Genomic DNA, 22,978 nt, shown 5'->3' with positions numbered 1-22,978 from the left:
ACACGCGGAAAAAGCAACAACAAAAACAGCACATGCGAGTTGGTCTGCCATAGTATGGCGGCATTGTTGCGCTCTGTGTAGTGTGGCCTGGGGTCTTTAAGGCACGGCGCCAGCATACATACACGATGCTCTCATCCAGCAGATCGAAACGGGCAGGGGTGAGGATAAAAACCCCGGATATACGATATCGCCCCCCTCCCCTCCAAAGAGGCGCTCAGGCGCGCGCTGTACACCGCGGTCTCCGCTGCTCCTCCATCCGTTTTTACTGCAGCGCTGTGATTTGAGGTCGCAACAGCCGGCAGTTTCGCGGACGCGTAGAGTATGTCGGAGCTGTCTCTCAGTCACCGCAGGGGTCCTGGCTCTCCGATGGTCGATACCGCGAAGGTTATTTTCGGGGTTGGCGCCGACGCGACAGCTTCGGGTCAACGTCGGCGGTGGTTGATCGTTCGAGGTTGCGCATGTCGCCCGCCGTGCACGCGTTCCTCTTCCTTTCACCTTGGTTTTCTGCCGGGTGCAGTAAACGCCGTCTTCCGGTGTGCATGTTTCCGTCCCTGCAGCGACGCTGCGGTAGATTTCTAGTTTTTGTGCACCGTGTCCGAGTGGAGCTACCCGCGGGCAGCACGCCAGAGACGGGCCTAACTTGGCCCAAGTTTGGCAATCCTAAGGACCATAATTTGGGCCCAATAAGGTTTTGCTCCAAGGGGTTAGTTTTGGTGCCAAAATATTTTTTTCTATTGCTTTTCTCTGATTTGCTACATGGTTGCCAAAAATGCGAGTCATAAGCCCCCCCCCCCCCCCCTCTCCCTCCCTCCCTCCAAAAAGAAGCAATTTTGGCGATTTAGGTTTAGTGGCAACCGAACAACCGGGTTGTGAAGTCTTGCTGGGGCACTTGTTCGGCAATTAAAATCAAAACTAGCCAGCGTCTAAGCCAAAAAATATCAAATTAGTTCTTTTTTTTTTGGGGGGGGGGGGGGGGGAGGGGGGGGGGGGGTTTAGTGCTTTAAAGTGGCACACAAAAACACATTTTGACCCAAAGAAATTAGCACATTTTTCGACAAAACTGCCTAAACTTCGCCGTGTTTTTTTTTTTTTTTTTTTTTTTTTTTAACTCGTTGATTGAGGATTAGTTTAAAAAGCAGAGTACCCGTCGTGCATCTTTTCGATCTGTATTAGCTTCTCCAGCATTCGGTTCACACCGTCAAAATTCTCGCGGCTGTCGGCGCACGTGATCCAGCATTCGGTTCACACTATGGTGGCTAGTTCACACCGTCAGAATTCTCGCGTCTGTCGGCGCACGTGTTCAAAACTTCACACAGGCACAGATAAGATCTTGATATTTCATACCTCTTTTTTTTTTTAAGTATTTTAAAGATAAACTTGATATTGCGAGAAGTTTGTATTATCTCTTAAAACACACCTAAAATCAAAAGATGAAAGGTGCGAAACCATATAATCATGTTCCATCACGTCTAGTATTTAGTTGTTTTTTTTAACAATCTTTGTACATTTCTTTGTATTTTTTTTCTTTAACAATGGAGAGTTTTAGTAGATCGCTCCGCTGACTCCGATAATGATGATACCCTATGGTCTGCCGCCGCCTTTGCGCATGCGTCGTGCCATTATCGCGTATCATTATCGGTGGTACCGCTCTAATAGAGAGTTTTAGTAGATCGTTCCCATGACTCCGATAACGATACCCGATACTCCGTCACCGCCTCCCTTGCGCATGCATAGTATCGTTATCGGGGCTATCGGAGGTATCGGAACGATCTACTAAAACTGTCTATTATCTCCATCACCACGATACTTATTATCTTTTTTCTCCCCCATAAGATGTCCACTAAGGTTATGGCAATACTGATCAAACGCGCGGTTTATGAATATCCATATTTAAATTAAAGTAATAATAATAATAAGCATTTCCATGTTCAGAAAAATTCAAGATGGCCGCCATTTGGGGGGGGGGGGGGGCCTTCGGCTTCAACGATAACCGAATTGTGCTTCATGTGCCTACCTTTGCCCACGGAAGGTGTTGGCTCTGCGCATGTGCAAAACCCCGATTAGTGGCGAACGAAGTGTCTGCACATGTGCCGCGCTGACAGCAGCAGCAGCACCACGGCCGTGCAAGGCGATGCGGCCTGTTCGAACGCCCATTTATTGGATTGCCTTCAGGCGATGTAGTCAATATTCACGAATGGAAAGAAAAAGGGAGAAAGAAAACCGGGGGGGGGGGGGGGGGGGATCTATTTAGCGCGCTCGCAGGTGTTGGAGACATGATCGATAATCCGACAAGATTTCAGCGCAGACGCGCCTATGGGATTCCGGGGCAGCGACAAAGTTGCTTCCTTTGGCAAAAAAGAAAGAAAGAAAAAACATCTTCTGTTTTCTAATGTCACTATACAAGACTCGGGATTACAAAGAACAAGAGGTGGCGCGCAGCTAAAGACGCGGATTATCGCGATCGCTTCATCTATAATTGTGTGCTGATTTCTTCGCCCGCGCCTAGCGCGCGTGCGCTCCGTCCCTTCAGAGCATGTGCAAGCAGCTGCCGGAAGCTCGGTGGCGCCGGGAAGCGAGCGAGGCTCGAGCAGACGGTTTTGATGTCGCCGTCGTCTGCTCGCTTTCGCGGGGGCCGCTATGGAGATGCGGCAGGTTTTATTTATTATTTGTTTCGTCAATCCGCACGACCACATTTTTCTTTTTGCTTGTTGGAGGTGTGTCTGTCGGAGTCGCATCAGAAACGGGATATTTGGACGGCAGTTCACGCCCTACAAGGTCGAATTTTGGGCGGTGCTAGAACGCGTGCCAAGGAGTTTCCGCTGTTTCGCATTCATTTCCGTGACTGGGTATGCCTTTCTCTTTGGTTAGTTTCGGTTTTGATTTCTCGTTTGCAGACGACGTTGGCCTTTTCCGCCGCTGCCGTCGTCTGCACTTCATCTCTCCCGTCCGTTTTATTTAGCTTTGAGAGAACAGCGACATTTGATACGTATCTCTTTAGATTTTCTTTGTTAGCTCCTTCCCAGATACACATGTGTGTCTGTAAGCAGACACAAAATGTTTCTCCAAGCTTTCTGTGTTGGTGGTTTGGCAAGGGAGGGGCGGGAGGGGGGGGGGGGGGGGGGGGGGTCGTTGTCGTTTCTATCTAACGGCAGGAATCGGCTCAACCGTGTGTCTAAACAGCGAGTTTCTCGACGATGTGTGTATGTAGCAACTAAAGGATATGGCGAACTTTTGTGAAAACTGAGGTTCGACTGGTTTGGCGAACCTTCGAACTTAGTGGCAAAATTCGACGAAGTTCCATTTCCACCGTATTACCCGACTGTTACACAAAAATAAAAAAAAATGTTTGCTAAAAAAAAAAGAAAGAGAAAGAAAGAAAAAGAATATGGCGTTTGTTTTATATTTCAGGCGGTATAATAGTAGACCTAAACGTTTATTGATTTGGTCAGTTTAATAATGTGGAAACACGCCCGGTAAGTAGTATACCTCTCTTCCGCTTGGTGGTGTCAGCGGGTAGTCGAACTTTGCGGTTAAAAAGAGTCGAACCTCGGCAGAAGAGCGAACGCGACGGTCCCCCTCGACCCAATCAGAGCGACGGAGGTGAAACACGTGACAGCCCTTACCAAAAGGTACAGAGGCAAGCGGTGGAAAACTACCCTCCTCTCTACCCGTACCCGCTTTTGTCTGTAGCTTCGACAGCACTGCGATAGACGATAGTCACGCGTCTCTCTTGAACGCGGTGATTGGCTCACTCTGGCCGTAGCCTTCGCCGTCTGCCAAGTTACGGTGAGCTGAGGGAGAGGAGGAGGGGAGAGCGCGCGCGTGTCCCAGAACACCCCACTCTGGCTGGAGCGATTACTGGGGAAAGCGATCGGTCTTTACCCCTACTCAATCTTCAAACGCGTTCGAAAAGTAAGACAAAGGGAGCTAAGCTTTACATCTACCCCCTAATCGCTCCAGTCAGCGTCCCCGCGCATTCTGCTCTCCCCCTCTCCCTCAATTTCTGGGGGGGGGGGGGGGGGGGGGGGTTGTAACGTTGTTCTTACTTGTGTCTACGCCCTCCTGTGTGTAGCAGATTGAGTTTGGTTTCCGTCCTGAACGGCGTCGGTTTGTTTACGCGCGCTACCGAAATATCCCGTCGGCAGAGAATTCCTCCTTCGAGCATCTTTGTTTGGCTCGGCTTCTTTTTGTGCTTGCTCCCCGCGAGGCCGACCGCTTTTAGAAGCTTTCCCGTTTCGGTTCGAAGGTCCTGTCGCCGCACGTCTCTCGTCTGCCTCCGCGGCTGTACGAAACTACGGCTCGGATGATGGTGCACCGTTCGTGGCGTGCGCGCGTCGGATGCGAGACGATATCGCGAGCTTCGGTCGAACTTGCGGTAGGAACTGGTTCGCCGAACCTTCGACCGTTGGGAAAAATCCGACGAAGTTCCATTTATTTTTGTCTACACGAACGTTTTGATTTGATTTTTGCAAAATAATTTAATCGGTAGTTTTTGTGTTTTGTAAAATGACTACCAGTAGGGTATAGCAGACACATATAGGGTGTCCACAGTGGATTCGTGCGCTGTAAAATGAGCCGGAAAAATCGGCGCCTGCGCATGGAAAGCTGGAACTTTTAAAGAGTATGCATTTAGGTGGTGCATTTTACCATGTTAGATTTCAAAACGTAGCTCTCTTTCTACGAAAAATTAGACCAGCAATCTTGCCCGGGTGAACGACGAACGTGTTTGCGGACGGTGGATTAGGGATTACAAGTTGTGGCGCCATCTCTCGATGGGCGCAGCAAACGGACGGCAGAGTCCGCCGTTTTCTCGCAGCGCCTATTGAGAGATGGTGCCACGCATTACAGCCATCGCTAACTCTCTCGTCTGCGAACAGGTCCCCCTTGACGTTAAAAAAATAATCCTTTTTTTTTTTTTTTTTTAGGAAGAGAATTACGTTTTGAATTTTTGGAATGCAAAAATTGATCATCTCAATGCACATCTAGTACAAATATAAACTTTCTGTTTGCAGGCGCCGATTTTTTTTTTTTTTTTTTTCACATTTCTCTATTGTGGATACCCTATACACACTTTTATTCAGTTTATAAATGTGAAAAATTAGAATCCAATTCATATGGCATCCATTCTCCACCAAACGGCGTCAAATCGTTCTCAATATCCGCGCACACACACGCACACACACAAAAAAGTTGATTTTTTAGACGAGTTTGAAAACCCCGGTCAACGGGTTTGCGATATCCCTAAAGTCGCGTTTACACTGCTAGGTGGCGCAAGCTACCGCCCGTTAGAAAGGCTCTAGCCATTAACATCCATCCACATCCTACAAAAGACAGTGTCTGCACACTGTCTGAGGCGTGTTTGTTCCCCGTATGGAGACGGTATCCTGTCACATTGGTCGTACAAAAACTGTCTTTAAACACGTCGCATGTTCCAAGCGTACACATGTATATGAAAGGATGCATGGTTCATACGTGCCGTGTCTGCGGAGAAACTGAAGTGCGAATGCGTCTGAATAATACACGCACACTGGCCCTGAGGGAAGTTGGATTAAAATGACTGGCTCTGCTGTCTTCCAATCGTTTATTCTGAATGTGTTTTTTATTTTTTTATTCTCTCTTTAATATTTTTATTTTCGGGGATTTTCCGCGAACGGAGAGTGAAGCCGATCGATAAGTTTGAGCGGGAGCAACGTTTTCCCGCCGAAAAACACAAAACCGGGTCAGACGAGAAAACGATCGAAGGAACATCGGTTCTGTGTCATTTACCTCTAACGGCTCTTGGGAGAAGATTTGGCGTAGTGAAAAAGTACTTCTTCTTTTTCTTCTTTATGTGTGCGTGTGTGTTTGGGGGAAAGGGGGGGGGGGTGTAAAAAGGAGGGTTGGCAGGCAGTTTGTTGCCAAACCTCGGACACCGTTGTCAGTCGTGTAGCGCCAGACTGTTTCTATATCGGTGCTGGATAAACTCGTGCAGTCGCTAGATAAGCTGCGTGATTCCGATCTCGTAAGGTGCGTTAGCAGACGTTTCGGGAAACACTTTGCCTGCGGCGGTCGAAGTGCATACGGTAGATATTCTTTGTCTGCGATGGCAGCTCTCTCCAGCGAAATCGGCGCCGCTTAGTGGCGACGCCGAGAAGCTCTGAAAGGAGGCTCTTTCTCCACCACTATCGTCCGCTTTCGCTGCTTGGTTCTCGTAGACAACATAGCTTCGCGTGCTTGTTTAATAACAATATAATGATTGCGGTTCAGCGGTACGATAGGGGATGAACAAGGACGTGGCAACATCTTAATGGCTTCCAGTTGTTTTTTCACCTGAGGGGCGAAAAACATTGCCATCATGCAAAACGTGTTCCCGCACAAAACTGGAGTACATTTATTCGGTGCTTGGCCGTAAAGTACTCAAGACCAAATTTAACCTGTACCAATAAGTTTCGTAGATTTGGAACTTACGAAGAAACTGTTGATAAATTTCTTTCTTGTGTAAACAGTGTAGGCGTGAAATTGTCCTAATGGCATTGCCCTTTAACAAAAAGAGGAACACGAATTTCATTCGGACATAAAATAATACCTGAGTGCTCTTTCTGCAGAAACCTGAGCTTTGTTTGGAAGAAACCGGATTTCACTGTCAAGGTATTTTTATATGCGTTTGACGGTTATGGTAGTCTGTGCCAATTATCGCCGAATGTAATTGTCCTGGATCCAATCAATTGAACCAGTACGCTTTTTTTTTTTTTTTTTTGGCGTCCTGCCCGCAAAGTGTGTTGACAAGCGCTTCTGTCGGTCGGGAGAGACTCATAGCGCCGATAGTGCTATCAAAAAGCCGTCCTTGAGTGGCGAGAAAAAAAGAAGAAAAAAAGTTTATATAGAAGCGTAAAAAAAAAAAAAAAAAAAAAAAAAAAGATGGCCGCCTCCGAATGAAAAGCGACGGGCCTTTTAGTGCGAGGCTACGATGAATAACGCCCTGAAAATGGGCTAAAGGGTTCTGATGTTCCGCCTGTCTGTGCCGTCTGCTACTTTCGCGGCCTCCCGCGTCGTCGTCTGGATTTGAAAGCTGCTGATGATCGTCGCCGCAATCGCGTATGAGCGCTTGAATGTTAATTGCTTACAGTCACATTTGGGTACATATGTACATTTGCGTGAACTAACTTGGAGGACAAAGGGGGAGATTTCACCAAATAATAGAGAGATAGATATTCCGCTTTGCATTTGTTTGTGCGTGCGAAACGAGGGCGTGGATAACTTCAGCGCGTCGCCGCACGGGGAAGATCGTCTGCTCCGGCCCTCGGAGCAGAAGACCTCTCCCACCGCGATTCTTCAAGACCTTTTCGCTGGTTCTACTTTACAGCTGCTTAGCTGCACTCACACTGACGGCTGCCTCACGCTATCCTTTGTTTCCCAACGACTCTTAATGGGCAGAGACGCGAAGTAAACAGCAACCTCCCTCGTCTCTCTTCCTTTCGCTTCCGAGCTTGCCGTCGTCACGATCTTTCATCCTGCAAACCCCGCGGTGGCCATGACAGTCGATGTCAGCTCTACGTGACGTCTGCCGCCTCCGTTGGCGTGACTTGGCTGGCTAAACCGCCGTGGTGCCCTCGTGTCCTTTTCATTCCTTCCTTCCTCTCTTTGCTTGTAACGTTACTTTCTTTTTATCATTTTTGTGTTTGACACCGTTTTCTTTTTTGTTTTTCGATCGGTGCGATTGTAGAAAGCTCCGGTCTGCTTGCTTCCCCGTACAACTCGATTCACTCGTCCGTTGCGTCATCGCGCTCCGTTTAGTTTTATTTCTCCCGATTTTTCCTCTCATTATTATTTTTGGCGGCGTTTCGTCTCGTCTGGTGGGGACAGCGTAGCGTCGGCGCGCGCGTCGGCCCCGGTGCACTTTACGTCGCCGTCGTCGTCTGACCGCGCCCCATCGCGAGCAGAGAAAAGGGCGAGGCAGCGGGAGTGCTCGTTGCTCTGATCCCGAGCGGGCTTTTGGGCAACCTCCCTTTCCCTCTGTCCTGTCTGTGTAACGGGGCTAAATTAAATATTTCCGGGGAAGGGGGGATGCGAACGGAGGAGGAGGAGGGTGTGGCGGACGAGGAAGGGAGCGTTCCTTTGCTGGGGTTCTTGGGGCTGTGGCCGAGGTCTCGATGCTTGATGTTTCGCTTGATGTCGAGGGAGCTGGTCCTCTGCCTTGGTCTTCTTTTGTTGCTGATGTTCTTTCTGCCTTCCTTATTGCCCCTAGTTGCTGTCTGGATTAGATCTGTGTTCGCGTGGAAGGCGGTGTTTGTGGTGGGTGATGCGGCAAATCTGTTTGCTTTTAGCTTGGTTCGTTGCAGTGTTAATGACTGGAGTATCTTACCATCGGACACTTCTTCTTGAGTATACTGCGGTAGTTTTACTAATCCTTTCACTGTAAAGGCCGGTTGACACATACATCGCAGTGCTAAATCAACATAAGAAACAGTGCTCATGCAGCGCTGACTTGAACGTAACTTAGCACCGATGCAGTGCTGCAGCCTGCATCACTAATATAGTGTGAGGTAGGCACTGCATCAGCCAGGTCAGCACTGTTTACAGTGCTGACTATATAATAAAATTATGGGGATGAATGAACTCTACTTGATAGAATGAAACAGTTCACAAAGCCGCCAAAAGACTAAATCTTTGGCGGACCTGAGATTTCAACTCTGGGGCTCTTGATATCCCTTGTGGTCAGCTCTCCGTGGCAGTAGAGTCAAGACTATGAAGTTGAAGCGCTCTGTTTCACTGTGCAGCTGAATCTAGTTCGACCAAAATAACCTAACCCAGCATATTGAAGCTTGCCGACATTGGACAGATCTTACCCGACAGAAATATAGCAGTATGTGTCAGTTCGCTTGCACATACTGCTATGTGGCGGGCCCTAAATGACAAAGAATTATCAATGTATGTTGCTCATTACTATGACCTTTATTATTATTATTTAAATCTCTGAGTACATGAAACAAAAGCTTGATGCGGAACCCAGGGACCTTGAGTGCAATCCCTACCCCTGCTGCACATTAAAGACCCCAGGCTAGCAGTGGAACTGCTCTGGTTAAATTTCTCATATATAGCCGAGACACTAGATGCCCACTGGGACTGACTAACTGTCTGCTGTCTAAACCAATGCACAACACAATTTATTTAAAGTTTGTACATAGAAGTGGATGCCGAAATCATGATGGATGAGCTCCTGCGGCAGCAGCTATCACTCCACCGGTTATCAAGTTTCGATGCATTAACGCTTCTGCTTCGACGCTTAACGCTTCAAGCTTCTGCAATAAAATAGAAGTATTTGGTCATCAAACAAAGTCTAAGGTGTGTCTAGGGGCCGAGCAATGTTGCATGTACTGAATTTCATTACTGAAGTAAATTGCATGCTGCTAGAATGGGGAGTAAGATCGGTGTATTCTACCCAGTAGTAACCCGGTTGCTTGACAGATCTTTCAGTGAAAACTAGTTTGCAGAGTATGGCTGAGTTCTTTTTGACAAGGGTTGAGAGCTAAAGAGAATAGGCGTGCCGAGTTCCAAGAGCTCATTACACGGAGACGAGCACTGCGTCTTTAACGCATATTAGCGGTACGCGGTACAAGCCGAATGATCGCGGGTCTGTAATTGCGGCCCATTGCACAAAAGGTTCTCGGAAAGGTTGCGACGGATGGGTAGTTCAGCCACTGCACGCGAAGAAGTAAGTTCTGGGAAACAAATGTTCCGAGTTGCTTCACTGGCATGGTGAACAGGATGCAGTAACATTGTGGCACATGCTTCTCAGCAGTTCTTCGAGCTCAGAGCATTGACACGCACAGCGAGGATGCCCTTATCCACTATCTTCTCAATTTTGTCTCCCTCAGCTACAAATTCACTGTAGACAGATCTCTTAATTTCAATACTGTCTAAGCTCCAGCATCCATCAGCTACTAAAAGTGGTTCAAGTTAATCAGTCTATTGAATTCTCTTTATTACTTTGAGCTAACGTAACCTCGAGGTTTCATAAGCTGTCACCGATCCTCCCCTCTTTTTATCTTATTTTCGGGTACCTTATCTCATACATACCGCGTTCTCCTTTATATTTTATCATTGTCGGGCGTCCTCCCCTGGTAACGGTGACTTGCGCAACAATCAGCTGGGTTATTGCAAAAAGCCACTCTGCTCAACGTTCCTGCTCGTGCACCTTTCGCCCCCCCCCATCTTGAGTCCCGGGCAAATAACTTTTATTGGACGACGCCCCATGCTGTGGCAGGTTAATGCCTTCGGCGTGACAGGCGCCTCCGACCTTGCACAGCAGGGTGACGGGTTATTTTTAAATAGCAGAGGCTTGCCCATCACTTTTTGCTCTTCTTCAAAACCGGTGCGGTTTTCACAACGGTCTCTTCCTTTTTTGTTTCCTGCATTATTTGTAGAAACCAGAATTATCTTCTTGTTTTTGGTAGGAAGCCATTTTTGCCCACGTTAAAAAGGCAACGGGGACGAGACGACGAAATAATGTGTTGCACTCTTATCAGCGTCGTGACAGGCTAATTTTTTTGGGAGATGTTCAAAAAGGGGGCGGGGCAGCGGCTACACTGTTTCCTTCCATTTTGGGCACTCGTGATGTGCCTACAGGTTGATAGGGCTCCCCATCGTAACCGTGGTGTCAGCGCCGCATTGAGGAAATACTTGCTAGGGTGTCGTCGGCACGTTTCTGTCGTGTATACAAATCTTAAGAGACTGTCTGTTGGCTGCAGTGCCTTTTTCTTTTTCCCGTTTTGCTACTTCTGTGACTTTTATTTTTGCAGTTTGGTGCAAATTGCCTACCTTAAATAAATGTTTGTAATATGTTTTTTTGTTAATTAGTATGCAATGGTTTAAGAACTCTTGGCAACGCAGTTCTCCTAAGGTGCCCTACAAGTTGCTTGTCTTAAGACAAACAGCTTGCAGGGTGCCTCAAGACAAACAACTTGCAGGGTGCCTCAAGACACACGACTTGCAGGGTACCTCAAGACAGTCAACTTACACGGTGTGAGTTGATTGTCTTGAGGTACCCTGCGAGTAGTGTGTCTTGAGGGCACCCTGCAAGTTGTATGTCTTGAGGCACTCTGCCAGTTGTTTGTCTTGAGGCACTCTGCCGGTTGTTTGTCTTGAGGTGTGTATTGAGGTACCCTGCAAGTTGTTTATCTTGAGGCACCCTGCAAGTTGTTTCATCTTGAGACGTCCTGCAGGATGTTTATCTTGAGGCATTCTGCGAGTTGTTTGTCTTGAGGCACCCTGCAAGTTGTCTGTCCGTCTGTGTGTGCAGGCGGCGTAGGAGGAGGGCGGCAGCAGCAGCAGCGGCGGAGGCAGCGGAACTGCAGTCATCATGACCACGGACATCTCCGTGGGGATCCGCTGGGACCCCAGCACTGCCAACCAGCAGGAGATGGAGGACTATGACTATGATGGCGGAAACAGCTCCTCCCGACTCTTCGAACGATCACGAATCAAGGCCCTTGCAGGTGACTTTGCACACAACGTTTCTCCTTCCAGTGTTTTGAGCCTTGCCGCTTCGCATTGATGCCGCAGTAACAATTATTAAATTCGGGTTGATTTTTAATTTTTTTATTTCTTACATAACGAGGAATACTAATGAAAAAAGAACTCTGGGATTATTTCTTCACCCTTTTTACTGAAAGGAGTTTGTGGCAGTTTCTCTTAATCTGAAGCTGTATGAGTGACCTCTCTATCGACTCAACAAAGCAGAGAAACTCCACACTACACTAGGAAAGACTCTATAGCTGGTAAATGACACCCTCGGACTTGTTTTAGCAACATTTGGTGTTGTGGGCCTCTTGTCACTAGTGACAACAGTTATCTCGAGTGTCTTGCCGCTAGTTACAAGTCATTGCGACGTTATCCAGCTTTTGAAGACAGGTGTAGTAGCTCCGAGACAATGCGTCCGTCAGGGCGTCATCACGGATGTCTTGTCACTGGGCTAGCTATAAAGTGAAGTGTGAATTCTTGAGCGCTTAGTGAAGCACAGAACACGGATGCCTCTTCCGCACAGTCGAGCCTCCAGCAGGGGCCTGATAAAGTCCTCTCACCGGCACCGGGTGGCAGGGCCCATCAAGGACGCGTCCTTATCAGTAGGCAGAGGAAAGAGATTCCTTCTTCCTGCGAGCAAATAGAAGCTCCTGCCTTCTCCCTCACGCACTCCTCCTGAAGCTTGCATTTCTTGCCTCTCCGCGTCTTCAGCTCTCTTTTCGTGGCACAGACTTGGAGTCGATCAGAAACTCTGTCGTTTATGTTCTGAACCTCTTCAAACATTGGTTCTGAGTGGTCGTAGTGTGCGATTTAGTTTGTGGGGTGGGTAGTGTTGTTCTTTTGGTTTTGAAGAGTAGTGCAGTGAGCTTTTTTGGGGGAAGTGTGTTTCTCTAGTTTCTGATGGCTTTATCGCCTTCCCTGGAGGATGTTCCTTTCTCTCTATGTGAAGACGTCTCCTTCGAGACCAAGATTCGGAAGGGCAAAGGTATTGGATCGTTTCCGTTTGTTTCCAGGGCCATACCTTTTTTTTTTTTGCATTCTTGAGAAGTAGTGAAGTTTCCTACACGTGCAGGTTCACTCATGTCACTCATCGTTTTACAGTAATTGCAACAAGCTTGATACTAAGGCAGAGGTTGCTAACCTCTCGTTTCATTCTCTTTACGTCCTAGTTTTTTCATTCATATTGATGTAGCTTACATCGAACTCGAAAATGTGAAAGGAAGTGAGTGCAAATTTGTCTGGTATTGTAGAGTTGCAGCACTAAACTTAGACATGTACATGTTACCCCCCCCCCCCCCCCAAAAGTAACTAAATACGTTACTCGTTACCGATTCTCAAAAGGAACGCATTACTTTACATCAAATGTAATGAGTAACTTCTCGTTACTTTGACGACCAAACACACAACCGCTTTTGTTTCATGGCTTATTGTTTTCTTTTCAGTAGTCGTTGCACTTAAGCAGTAGCTGCCCCTCGAAGTTTTCAGCAGTTACGTTCTCTGCTTCCTTGAGAGTACATCTCCGGCAACGCTGAAAGGTCGTTCTACTGATGCGTTTAAAGGAACGGCAGTGTTGTGCTTCAGGAAGAGCTGGTGAACCTGGGATTCCCCTCTTCCTTCTGTTCCTTCTGCTTCTAAAGTTGAAATTGACTGTGGGCTCTGTGCCTTCTCGCGTTAGCAACCTCTCGGTTTACATTCCACCGGTATACGATTCTAAAAGGTTCAACCAACAAACCTTATTGTGTTCGCTGGGTAAAGGGCATTCCCAGCTGTAAAGGTTGACCGACGTGTTTAGTGATGTATGTGGATATACTGTCCTTCTGTTCAGTTGTTTTTCGAGTTACCCATCTGCTTTTGTCGCGGTAGATGCATACTCAGATTGGAATTAAAGCGAGGCTGTTTAAACGGTACTGCACGTGTTACTCCTCAAAGGTAACAAAATATTGTTACTTGGCCTTAAAAGTGCCATTCGTTTTTTTAGAAAGAGTAACTGATAGGTTACTTGTCGGTGAAAAAAGGAACTGTCGTAATATCCTGGGAGATGCCCCACTCCCAAAAGATAACTCACCCTTATTTTAAACTTAATCTGCTTTTTTTTTTTGAACACTGGAAGATTGTTCATTTTTAGTAATCGTGGTGTTTGGATCAACGATGGCCTATGCGTAAATGCGGATAGTTAGCTACGGTGGGATATAAGCGAACATTGCGGTCTGGGAAGTACAGTCATCTTTGCTTCATTGCCTTCTCGCCGCAATATCAAGTTTTTCAGGGACACATGGCCTAAAAATATAATTATTTAAATTTTTCTTGATTGCACACCAAAAGTTAAAACACTCCTAATGTTCACCCAATTTGCCCTTGATTTTAGATGGGATATCTCTCAGAATATTACGGTAGGTAGAAGTAACTCGGTGCATACATGTCTGACTAAAATTTGATATGTATTAACCTGTTTGTCACAAGGTGGAGGAATATAGAAGGCCATAGAGAGCAGTAAAACCTGTATCTTGAAGACTGCTAGAAGAAAAGAATATTTGCTTTGTATTAATCGATGCTCACAGTGACACTCCACCTGGAAGTGAAGGCCATGTCCCAAAGATATCAGGGCATTCTAACGATGGAAGAGATGAAAAGACATTTAAGTGAATGGTTTCTTACTGGTTCTGTTTTGAGAAATGACATGGTTGTCATTTATGTCCTTTGGTGTTTTTAGTAGAAAACCTTTTAATCCAAGTGTTACTAGATTCCCAGAACGTGACACTTGGGACTTTATGCTAGAGGTCTGCGCAGGTGTCGGTCAGCTTGTAGACTACAGGCCCGAGTGTCAGGGGCACTATTGTGCAGGATCTAACTTTGGTTTAGGCTTGTCAGTTACATCTTCAGCACAAGCTGCTGACTATTTTTCTCAAGACAAAAATACTTTGAAGGTTTGTTTAGGGAAGTGGAAGCACAAACAAAATGTGGGCATTGGCATACATTGACCGCCCACAGATGAAAAAGAAGAAAGGGAGAAGGAAGGAGCTCGGGACACGAGAGATCAACGGGCTCTCAAGCCGCGCGCTCGACCGTTCCGGCAAGCAGTGAACATCACCGACCCGTTTATCCTTGTAAATAATGTACATAAATATGTAGTGCCAAGACTTTGGTTCCTACATATTTGGTGACCCGGACGTGATTTGATTTATCCAAAAGTATTAACTGTCCCATGGAGCAAACCGGCGTTATCAGGTTTTGAAGCCGCGTGCTAAATGGTGCCTAAATTCCCCTGTCTCAATGGAGTGAAGCCCGTATTCTGTGGAAGTGATTTGATGGATAGGCTTCCATTGGCTGGCGCGCGACATAGTTTCAAGGAACGAGGCTTTCACTGGCTGGCGCGCATCATAGTTTCAAGGAACGCCACCCCATGGCGCTATGGGCCCCGCGCCGGCAGCGCGCCAGTAAAAGGAATACGGTGGCTTGCACTCAGTTGCTTTTACTCCTCTTGACGCCAATGAGCATGGTGGCGCCTCAAGCATCTACATCGGCGGTGACTGCAACCTCGGCAGTAGCAAAACCTGCCCGTCCACGCCATTACACCGCAGACGAACTAAGGGAGCGGAATAACGCAGCACAACGAGCGAGGAGGCAGGCAGCGAGATCCACCATCATTGTCAAGTCTCCGAATACACGGCGGGTTAACGAGCAGTGGCGCAATGCGCTAGGAGAAAGCCCTTAGAAAGTGTGAGGCGCAAGCAAATTGCGATTCAAAGTGTCTCGGGCGGCAAGAAGCCGAGACCCTTTGACAACGCGAGGCGGAAGCAATACGTTGCAGGCGGCATGCTTTCGCATTCACAACTCAAGAAGTGCTTAGGTGTCCTTGGCCTTTTTTTTTTCAATGCCTTTGTACTCCTGGGGCAGGTGTACAGATTTGTAATCACCGGGCAACACAATATCCTGTCTTGAATTCAGAAACAGACGTAACTGCTTGGAGGCTGTGATATGTTGTCATTTGAAATGCTCCATGATAACATATGCCCAAATTCGTTTCGAGCTTCAATGAGCAAAGTTGATGCCTGCTGTTCTTTTGATATATAAATACTAGATATACAAATAGATAATAAAAATCTAGAAACATACTACTGTAATCTTCAAGTATACCATTGGCAAGCCAGTCTGAACTAGGCTTCATATAATATTACGCAAAAATGAAGCTTGCCTCACTGTTACATGATGATGGGCTTGGCTTTAACCGTACCCAGTTGACAATCATGACTGGCAGGGCTGAGCTTGGCCTTGGAATACTGTTGAGACTGGTTATAACGAAGTCAACGGTAATCGGAAATCACTTCGCTATATACTCCATTTCGTTATAAACGACTAGGATTAACGAAGTGCAAAAGGGAATGGAAAATAGGAATTGTTTCGCTGTAGCCGCTATTTCGTTATAACCGACTTCGTTATAAGCGGTCTCGACAGTATTTACTTGTGCTTACCTCTAGAATGTATACACCAAATGCAGTGACAATTTTTGGTTTTATCCTTAGAACTAGTGCCTGGGGCTGGAGTTCTGGCGGTTCATCCTTGCAGTTATTAATTGAAAATTGGCTGTTGATGTTTGACCCAGAGTGCCTAATCCTTGAAGCCATGGCCCTTGAAGTCATAGACCTTGTGGTCATGACTCTCAGTATCATAGTTCTTGATCTGATTGTCTTCGAAGGTGGATCCTTTAGGTTGGGCTTAAAAGAGCACTGACACCCCAAAGGTCGAATTTTTTTTGTCTAAAACGATGCAAATTGTAATCATAGACACGTAAAAAAAAAACTGCATCGCAAAAAAAAAAAAAAAGTTCCCACGCACGCTTGCGCCTTTTTATTGTTGGCGTTTTTCTCTTCCACTTCTCACCTCCTCGCTTGTTTTGATTCGTGACGCCAAAAATTATGACATTTAGAGGCTTTTAGGCGACATTTCTTTAACATTTAATGATGTAAATCGTAAAACATGTTTTTTAACGCAATTGCGAACGCACTACGGCCCTTCTTCTTGAAATACCGAAAATCAGGTGTGACATCGCCTCCTGGATTTGTATCCTTCCTCAGAAAACATGCGGCGTTCGATGCACAAAATAAAACCGGTTTTTCCCGGTCCACCGGCGCCCATCTCACCCGCTCCTCATCTCTTCGCTTCGGGTCGCTGTGGCAACGTTTGGAGCGGATTGAGCGGAGGCGCAAAAGAAAGTCGACTCGCAGGTCTCCACAATATTTGACGTCACCTCACTGGCGCAGAGTGCGCGGAAACGTCAAATTCGGCATTTGGAAATTGTTGTTTTACTTCACAGATACTGAGTTCCCAAGTTTCGAATTTTGAAAGTAATGTCCCGGCATCGTTTTCAATCGTTTTGGATAATAAAAAAAAAATGATTTTGATGTGTCAATGCCCCTTTAAATGCTGATTGCAGGAAGATGTACCTATGTTTCCTGGAGGTCTATTGATGAAGATTTGTCGTAGAGACCTCGAACGCAGAAGTTGGCAATCCGGTCCAGGATCCCCATGTTTTGCGGAGTCTACGCCAGAAAGTCTGAACATGAGAGTTTGTTTTGTGCAACTTCCACCCGAACGTTCCTTGATAAAACTTTGGCTTTGGGGATGTGGGTCTGGTAGTTTGCCTTTGGTAAGATTGTGTCTGCCAGCCTCTCGCTGGATACCTGCGTACCCCTGGATTTCTCCGGGCGTCTAGTCATCCGTTGCATGCGTTGTTTTGCGTGTGCAGAGGAACGAGAGATGGTCCAGAAGAAGACCTTCTGCAAGTGGGTCAACTCTCACCTGGTGCGAGCCAACTGCCGCATCACGGACCTCACCATGGACATGCGAGACGGCAAGATGCTCATCAAGCTCCTGGAGATCCTGTCCGGAGAGAAACTGGTGAGCGGTTGCGGCCCTAAAGTCACGAAGAGCTTAAGAAACAAAGGGTGTGGCTTTTGTGTCCACGCTTCTAGCCTCTTGATTTGTCTTTGAGCGTTCTTATTTGCTAATGCCCCAATTTCATCAGTTGCAGCCGTTGTTTCCATCCCTATGTCGCTGTGATGTGGCCCGTAGCCCCCGACATTCGTAACTTTCGCAAGCGACCGGCTTAAATCTGCGTTAGGTCGTGCAACTGTATTCTTGTTGGAGGTGCAAAGCTTACGAGCTCGCCTAGGAGCGTCTGCTCGGTTTGAAAGATGAGAGATGGGACGTGCGACGGTGCACGTGTGCGGAGCGCCTCTGCATCCACGTTTGTGTGTGCCCCTCCCTCCCTTTAGCAAAAGCCGACCAAGGGCAAGATGAAGATCCACTGCCTGGAGAATGTGGACAAGGCCCTGACGTTCCTCAAGGAGCAGAGGGTCCATCTGGAGAACCTGGGCTCGCACGACATCGTGGACGGGAACTCCCGCCTCACTCTGGGACTCATCTGGACCATCATCCTGCGCTTCCAGGTACGGCCCATGAAAGAGCACGAATCGAGGGGGCGTCCAATGCTGCCCCTGGCGCACCCTTTCGATTCATCTGTTTATTTAATATGTTTGTTTCACGAGATCTGTCACTCTAACCCAGCACTTGGCCAAGCACTATTTTTAGAACCATCTTTTGTATCATTCCGCACCATTCGTCAGCTAAAAGTCCCCTTACTTTTAATGCCGCCTCCTTGCCCCAAACCTCTACTAGTTGGAATCGCCTTCCCGCAGTTGTAGTTGCAAATGCTAATACAGCTGATTTTAGAATTGAAATTGTTGATTGATTAAACAATGTTTCATACTAAATTTTATCTTTGTCTTTTCTCTATTTTTACTTTTATATGTGTTTACAGTGTCCCACTCCCCTCTGTAACGCCTTCGGGCAGCGAGAAAAAATAAACTAAATGGAATGAAATACCTCAAAGTGCTCTGATAGGACATTGTTTAAAAAAAAACTATTAATATTATTGAAAAAAAAAAAGCAGGTAAGGAAGGATTTTATGCACATAACATCATATATATAAGAAAAGCAATCAAACATTTAAAGAAAATGACAACATTTGCTTATGTACAACAAGTCACCGCTGTAACACTCATAAAAATACATCATTTCCACATGCAGAATTCATAACAAAAATGGTTACTTTAAGAAACGTAAAAACACAACCGCACACGTGCTTCGATTCGGAGCCAACTTAAATTTTGTTGTATCTGCGATTTCTACTATATTCGAGGGCAACGCGTTCCAGTCTGAAATGGCAATCTGCCTGCCGGGCACGCCTAGCACCTATGCAGGACACACCTTCTCTTTTTATGCGCATATGGGCAAAGATGGCGCTAGCTTTCATCTATTTCACGATAACTTGGCAAACTGTGGAGCTGTGGCCACTGTGACCCAATAAGAGCCTTGGAGCGAGGCACGTGACACTATGTCACGGGGCGTGTGTGTCACTGCACCAAATGCGAGGCCCAGAGAAACCGGCTGTCGTCTGCAAGCCAAGAGTCGTTTGCTGCAAAACCAACCAACTTCGGACGAACGTCCACCTCCGCAACATTTTTGTCCGCTAGAATTGCGATGTCTTTGGGAACAGTTTATGAGACAACCATACGCTCAAATTTGCCCTCGAATCTGTGAAGGGTGCTATTGCCCAGGCCCTGTGCAATGTTTTGAGCGGAGACAGTCAATTACACGGCTGCGTCGCCAACGGCCACGGCGCTACAAAGAGAAAAAAAACCGGGAGTGGATGCGGATGTGTTGTCGTTTTTTTAGTTTAAATATAATTAAAACTCGTAAATTTGTGATTATTTATTTTTTATTTTGCATATCTTCTCGATAGAGATGGAACCGCATGAGTTCAATTTACTTTTTGCCACAAACGGTGCTGTTGTTGTGGCAGTAACGAGGCCCCCGTGGCCTCGACCACGGCGGCCTCGATCGTGGAGTGTTGTCACATGCCTTGCTCCCGCGTTGTTATTGGGTCGTGGGGGGCTGCAGCCTCCACAGTTCGCCAAGTTATTGGGAATTTGAGTATAGTTGTCGTAACAGACGGGCAGGGAGGACGGCTCGTATATAAACGGGGCAATTAATTTTATCGTGCCATCTGTTTATTTGACCGCTCCAATTATTCACAGCAAAGGGGTGGACGAATAATCTTAAAATTGTAGTGTGCATGATTGCCTAGAAGCTAGGTGAAGAGGCAAGTGTGTGCCTCGGCGACCTAAAACTTTCTAGATTTGTGGGATGCAAGACTAGTGACACCTTTGTGGATGGAACGTCAGGTTTTTACAGTGAATTGCAGTTTGCTTCGTCAAGAAAGCGGTCTATTTCTTTCTTAAATCGAGGCAGCAATTTTGGTAACATTATTACTCGAGCCAAGATGATTCGTGAAACCAAATCGGCGATATGAAACAGAACCAAGCAGCAAGTATCCGGCGCTTTTAAGTTTATGTAATAACATTTTCTTTTCAATAATCCGCAGTCTACACCTTGTGGATAATGCTTGTTGCACCGGTAAAGAATGACAATGACATAAATACTCTAAATTTTGATTTTCTTTTTCCTCCCCGTGCGCACAGATCCAGGACATCACGATTGAGCAGGTGGACAATCAGGAGACCAAGTCTGCCAAGGATGCCCTGCTCCTCTGGTGCCAGATGAAAACCGCTGGCTACCCTAATGTAAATGTGCGCAACTTCACCACCAGTTGGAGGGACGGTCTCGCCTTCAATGCCCTCATCCACAAGCACAGGTGCGTGCCTTGGGGTTACACACCACCCCGATCCCGAAGGAGAGTACATTCCGTTCTCTGTTTACCCCCAAGCCGACACTGACTCTGCTCCCTGCTCGGGGGCAGAAGAAGCGTGAGCATGTGGCTGGCAATAGACGCATGAATGGTCCAACGAGCACGTAGCTTCCAGCGCACTGTCAGCTTAGGGGAGAATGGTGTATAGTAGGAGCCGTCTGACCGAGACCGGAATAAGTGGTGCTCCTCATGGTGTCGCGCCGTCTCCCTTCGCAGGCCTGACCTGATCCAGTACGAGAAACTGTCCAAGTCGAATGCGATCTACAACCTCAACAATGCCTTCAACACTGCCGAGCAGAAACTGGGGCTCACCCGGCTTCTGGACCCTGAAGGTGGGCGATTTGTTATGTGCCCTTGTTTCAGGGACCTTACAGGTGCCCCAAGAAAGAGCAGTCGATAAAAAAAATTCCCGACTCCTTGCCTCATCTCGCAAACGAGCCATGGCAACAGCCGAGGCACTTTGTCACGTAGACTACACATGACCACACCGCACACTAATCATGATGTCGCGTGACATCACGTGTCATGTCACGGTGTCCCATAACCAAGTCACGTGATGTCGCAGTGTCACGTGACATTGTAACGTTGGCCACAACGGCCTTATGGGAAACACCCTCGGGGATCTGCTGCGAAACTTGCCAATATCGGTTGTTGCCGTAAACGTGCGGACAGACGAACACACTCGTGCGAAGAAACATTAACATTGCAACCCGCATCTTGCACCTCGCAACCGAGCATGTCCCTGCCGTCATCTGCCAGCGGCGCCCTCATTCTGAAACGTGTCCCACCATGTTTTGCAGACGTGTTCGTGGACAACCCCGACGAGAAGTCCATCATCACCTACGTCGTCACTTACTACCACTACTTCTCCAAGATGAAGGCGGAGACGGTGCAGGGCAAGAGGATAGGAAAGGTGGGCTTTTCCGTCTGTCCTTTACGCATTCTTGCGGTGGATGTGTGTTTTGCTCTTTTGATGTCTGGTGATGTCGGCTTTTTGCAGTCGTGGGAAAGCTCGGTTAGCACGAGGCTAGCATCTCCAGGATGTAAATGTTTGCCGGTGGTGCTAGCGAGAGGAAAAAAGATACTTGCGCCCTTCAGAACAAGTGACAAACTGAAGCATCAGAACGCTTGCTGCTGACATTGGGAGCCAACCAGTCGGATCGCTTGGAGGACGTAACGAACGGACGTGAATTTTGAGAAGCCACTGTGAAGAAAGTCGACGCAGGTGCCTACCCCTTCGTCAAGCCCCACGGTCCCTTCGAAACGATGATGATTTGAAAAACCATCTACGCTTGAGATCTTTATAGGGTTATGCTACAGTGTAGACCGCATATAACGTATGTCGCGGGAGACGCAAAAATCCGCACTATACGCGGTACCGCGTTATAACCAAAACATCAATTTTTCAGGCCAAAATACATGCCATGAGACTACTTACCTTTGTAAAAGAATTTACTTTATGTTAGGTGAAAAATAAAGCTTAGTTTGAGGAAAGTCTTTATTTCACCAGACTAGAACAGTTCTGTCTCAAGTGTGTCACACATTTTGAAAGAAGTGAGCGACTTTTGCCTGGCGCAGCCTTTTAACAGCGTCGCGGGTTGCGGACGGACGTTGCGAGCGTTCAGGATTTCTTACCCTAATCACTTTTCTCCGGCGATGAAAACGCGTGAAAATTCGCATCCTTTATACGGTACGCGCCAGTAATACCTTCAACTTGAGCACAGGCATGAAATGCTCCAAATAAGAAATCCGGGCGATGTTCGAAAACACAGAAAGCACCACTCTAGTCGAAGTAAACAAACACGACGACACGGGCGTTTCTGCCGTCTTGAGAGCGCCGCCACGACATCGCCGCACGAGTAGGTGGATCTTCCCTTCTAGTACGTGCTGGGTTATCATAACGACACACAACGAAAATTCACAGTCAAGGGTAGCGCTTTTACGCGGAACGATGAGCCTCCATCACGCAATCTACGTCGACGATCAAAACCAACGCCATGTTTGCGGATAGACGCAGCCGGCCCGCGACCGGAGAGGAGGAGAAGCGTTGTAATAGAGGTTGGGGGGGAAAGGAGGGAGCCAATAGTGTGTACGCACTGCCGGCATGCAACGCGCTCGAACACTTCTCCTCGACCTGTGATTGGTCTGTTGTTGCGGTTGTTTCCAACCATCGCAGCGGAGGGACGCGCGCACGAGAACGACACGTGCATGCGTCCCTCCGTCGCTATGGCAACTGCAGCCTCTCTCTTCGCATCTCCCGGTTTCTTCGAGCAACCTCCTTGCCCCGCGAGGGCCGCTCGCGGCTCGCGCCGTTATCTAGCGCCGCAAAGGGAAGCATGCTCGCTGCGCCGGTCAGTCGGCACGGCCGCCGGGCTCTTCCAGAAACCGCACTATAACCGGTATTCCCCTTCGCGCGCCTGCATTTTAAGCGGTATGTAAATACATGGAGTTCTATGGGAGGCGAACCGGTGGTTTAAAAAAGCCGCGTTATACCCGGTCCTGCACTATAAGCGGTTACGTTGTAAGTGGTCTATACTGTATTACAAAATAATGAAACACCACAGGCTTTAAAAAAATTATCAACATTTTTCAAGATTTTTTTTTTTTTTAATCTTGTAATTTTTTGAATGTTTTTCTTTTTTGGTTTTGGAATAAACTATTGGTTTAGTACGGGAATTTTCGCGAAATATTGCGGGGGTCACGTTAGATCAC

At 47.2% G+C, this 22,978-nt stretch overlaps 1 protein-coding gene across 7 annotated transcripts in view; it reads left to right on the top strand.

Annotated features, from left to right (window-relative positions):
* LOC8036186 (spectrin beta chain) overlaps nucleotides 1–22,978 on the top strand; it is a 120,349-nt gene that overhangs the window by 21,712 nt on the left and 75,659 nt on the right. For all 7 annotated transcript variants that reach the window (XM_029975337.4, XM_029975335.4, XM_029975336.4 and 4 more), the window contains exons 2-7: nucleotides 11,279–11,474; nucleotides 17,243–17,394; nucleotides 17,772–17,945; nucleotides 20,040–20,212; nucleotides 20,483–20,598; nucleotides 21,067–21,179. In XM_029975337.4, the coding sequence (XP_029831197.1) occupies nucleotides 11,339–11,474; nucleotides 17,243–17,394; nucleotides 17,772–17,945; nucleotides 20,040–20,212; nucleotides 20,483–20,598; nucleotides 21,067–21,179 (864 nt within the window). In that variant the 5' untranslated portion in view covers nucleotides 11,279–11,338. The remainder of the gene's footprint in view (nucleotides 1–11,278; nucleotides 11,475–17,242; nucleotides 17,395–17,771; nucleotides 17,946–20,039; nucleotides 20,213–20,482; nucleotides 20,599–21,066; nucleotides 21,180–22,978) is intronic.

This window comes from Ixodes scapularis, unplaced genomic scaffold (assembly GCF_016920785.2).
Source record: "Ixodes scapularis isolate PalLabHiFi unplaced genomic scaffold, ASM1692078v2 PGA_scaffold10__122_contigs__length_95168666, whole genome shotgun sequence".
NCBI lineage: Eukaryota > Metazoa > Arthropoda > Arachnida > Ixodida > Ixodidae > Ixodes > Ixodes scapularis.
This window is presented reverse-complemented; position numbering and strand designations above follow the sequence as displayed.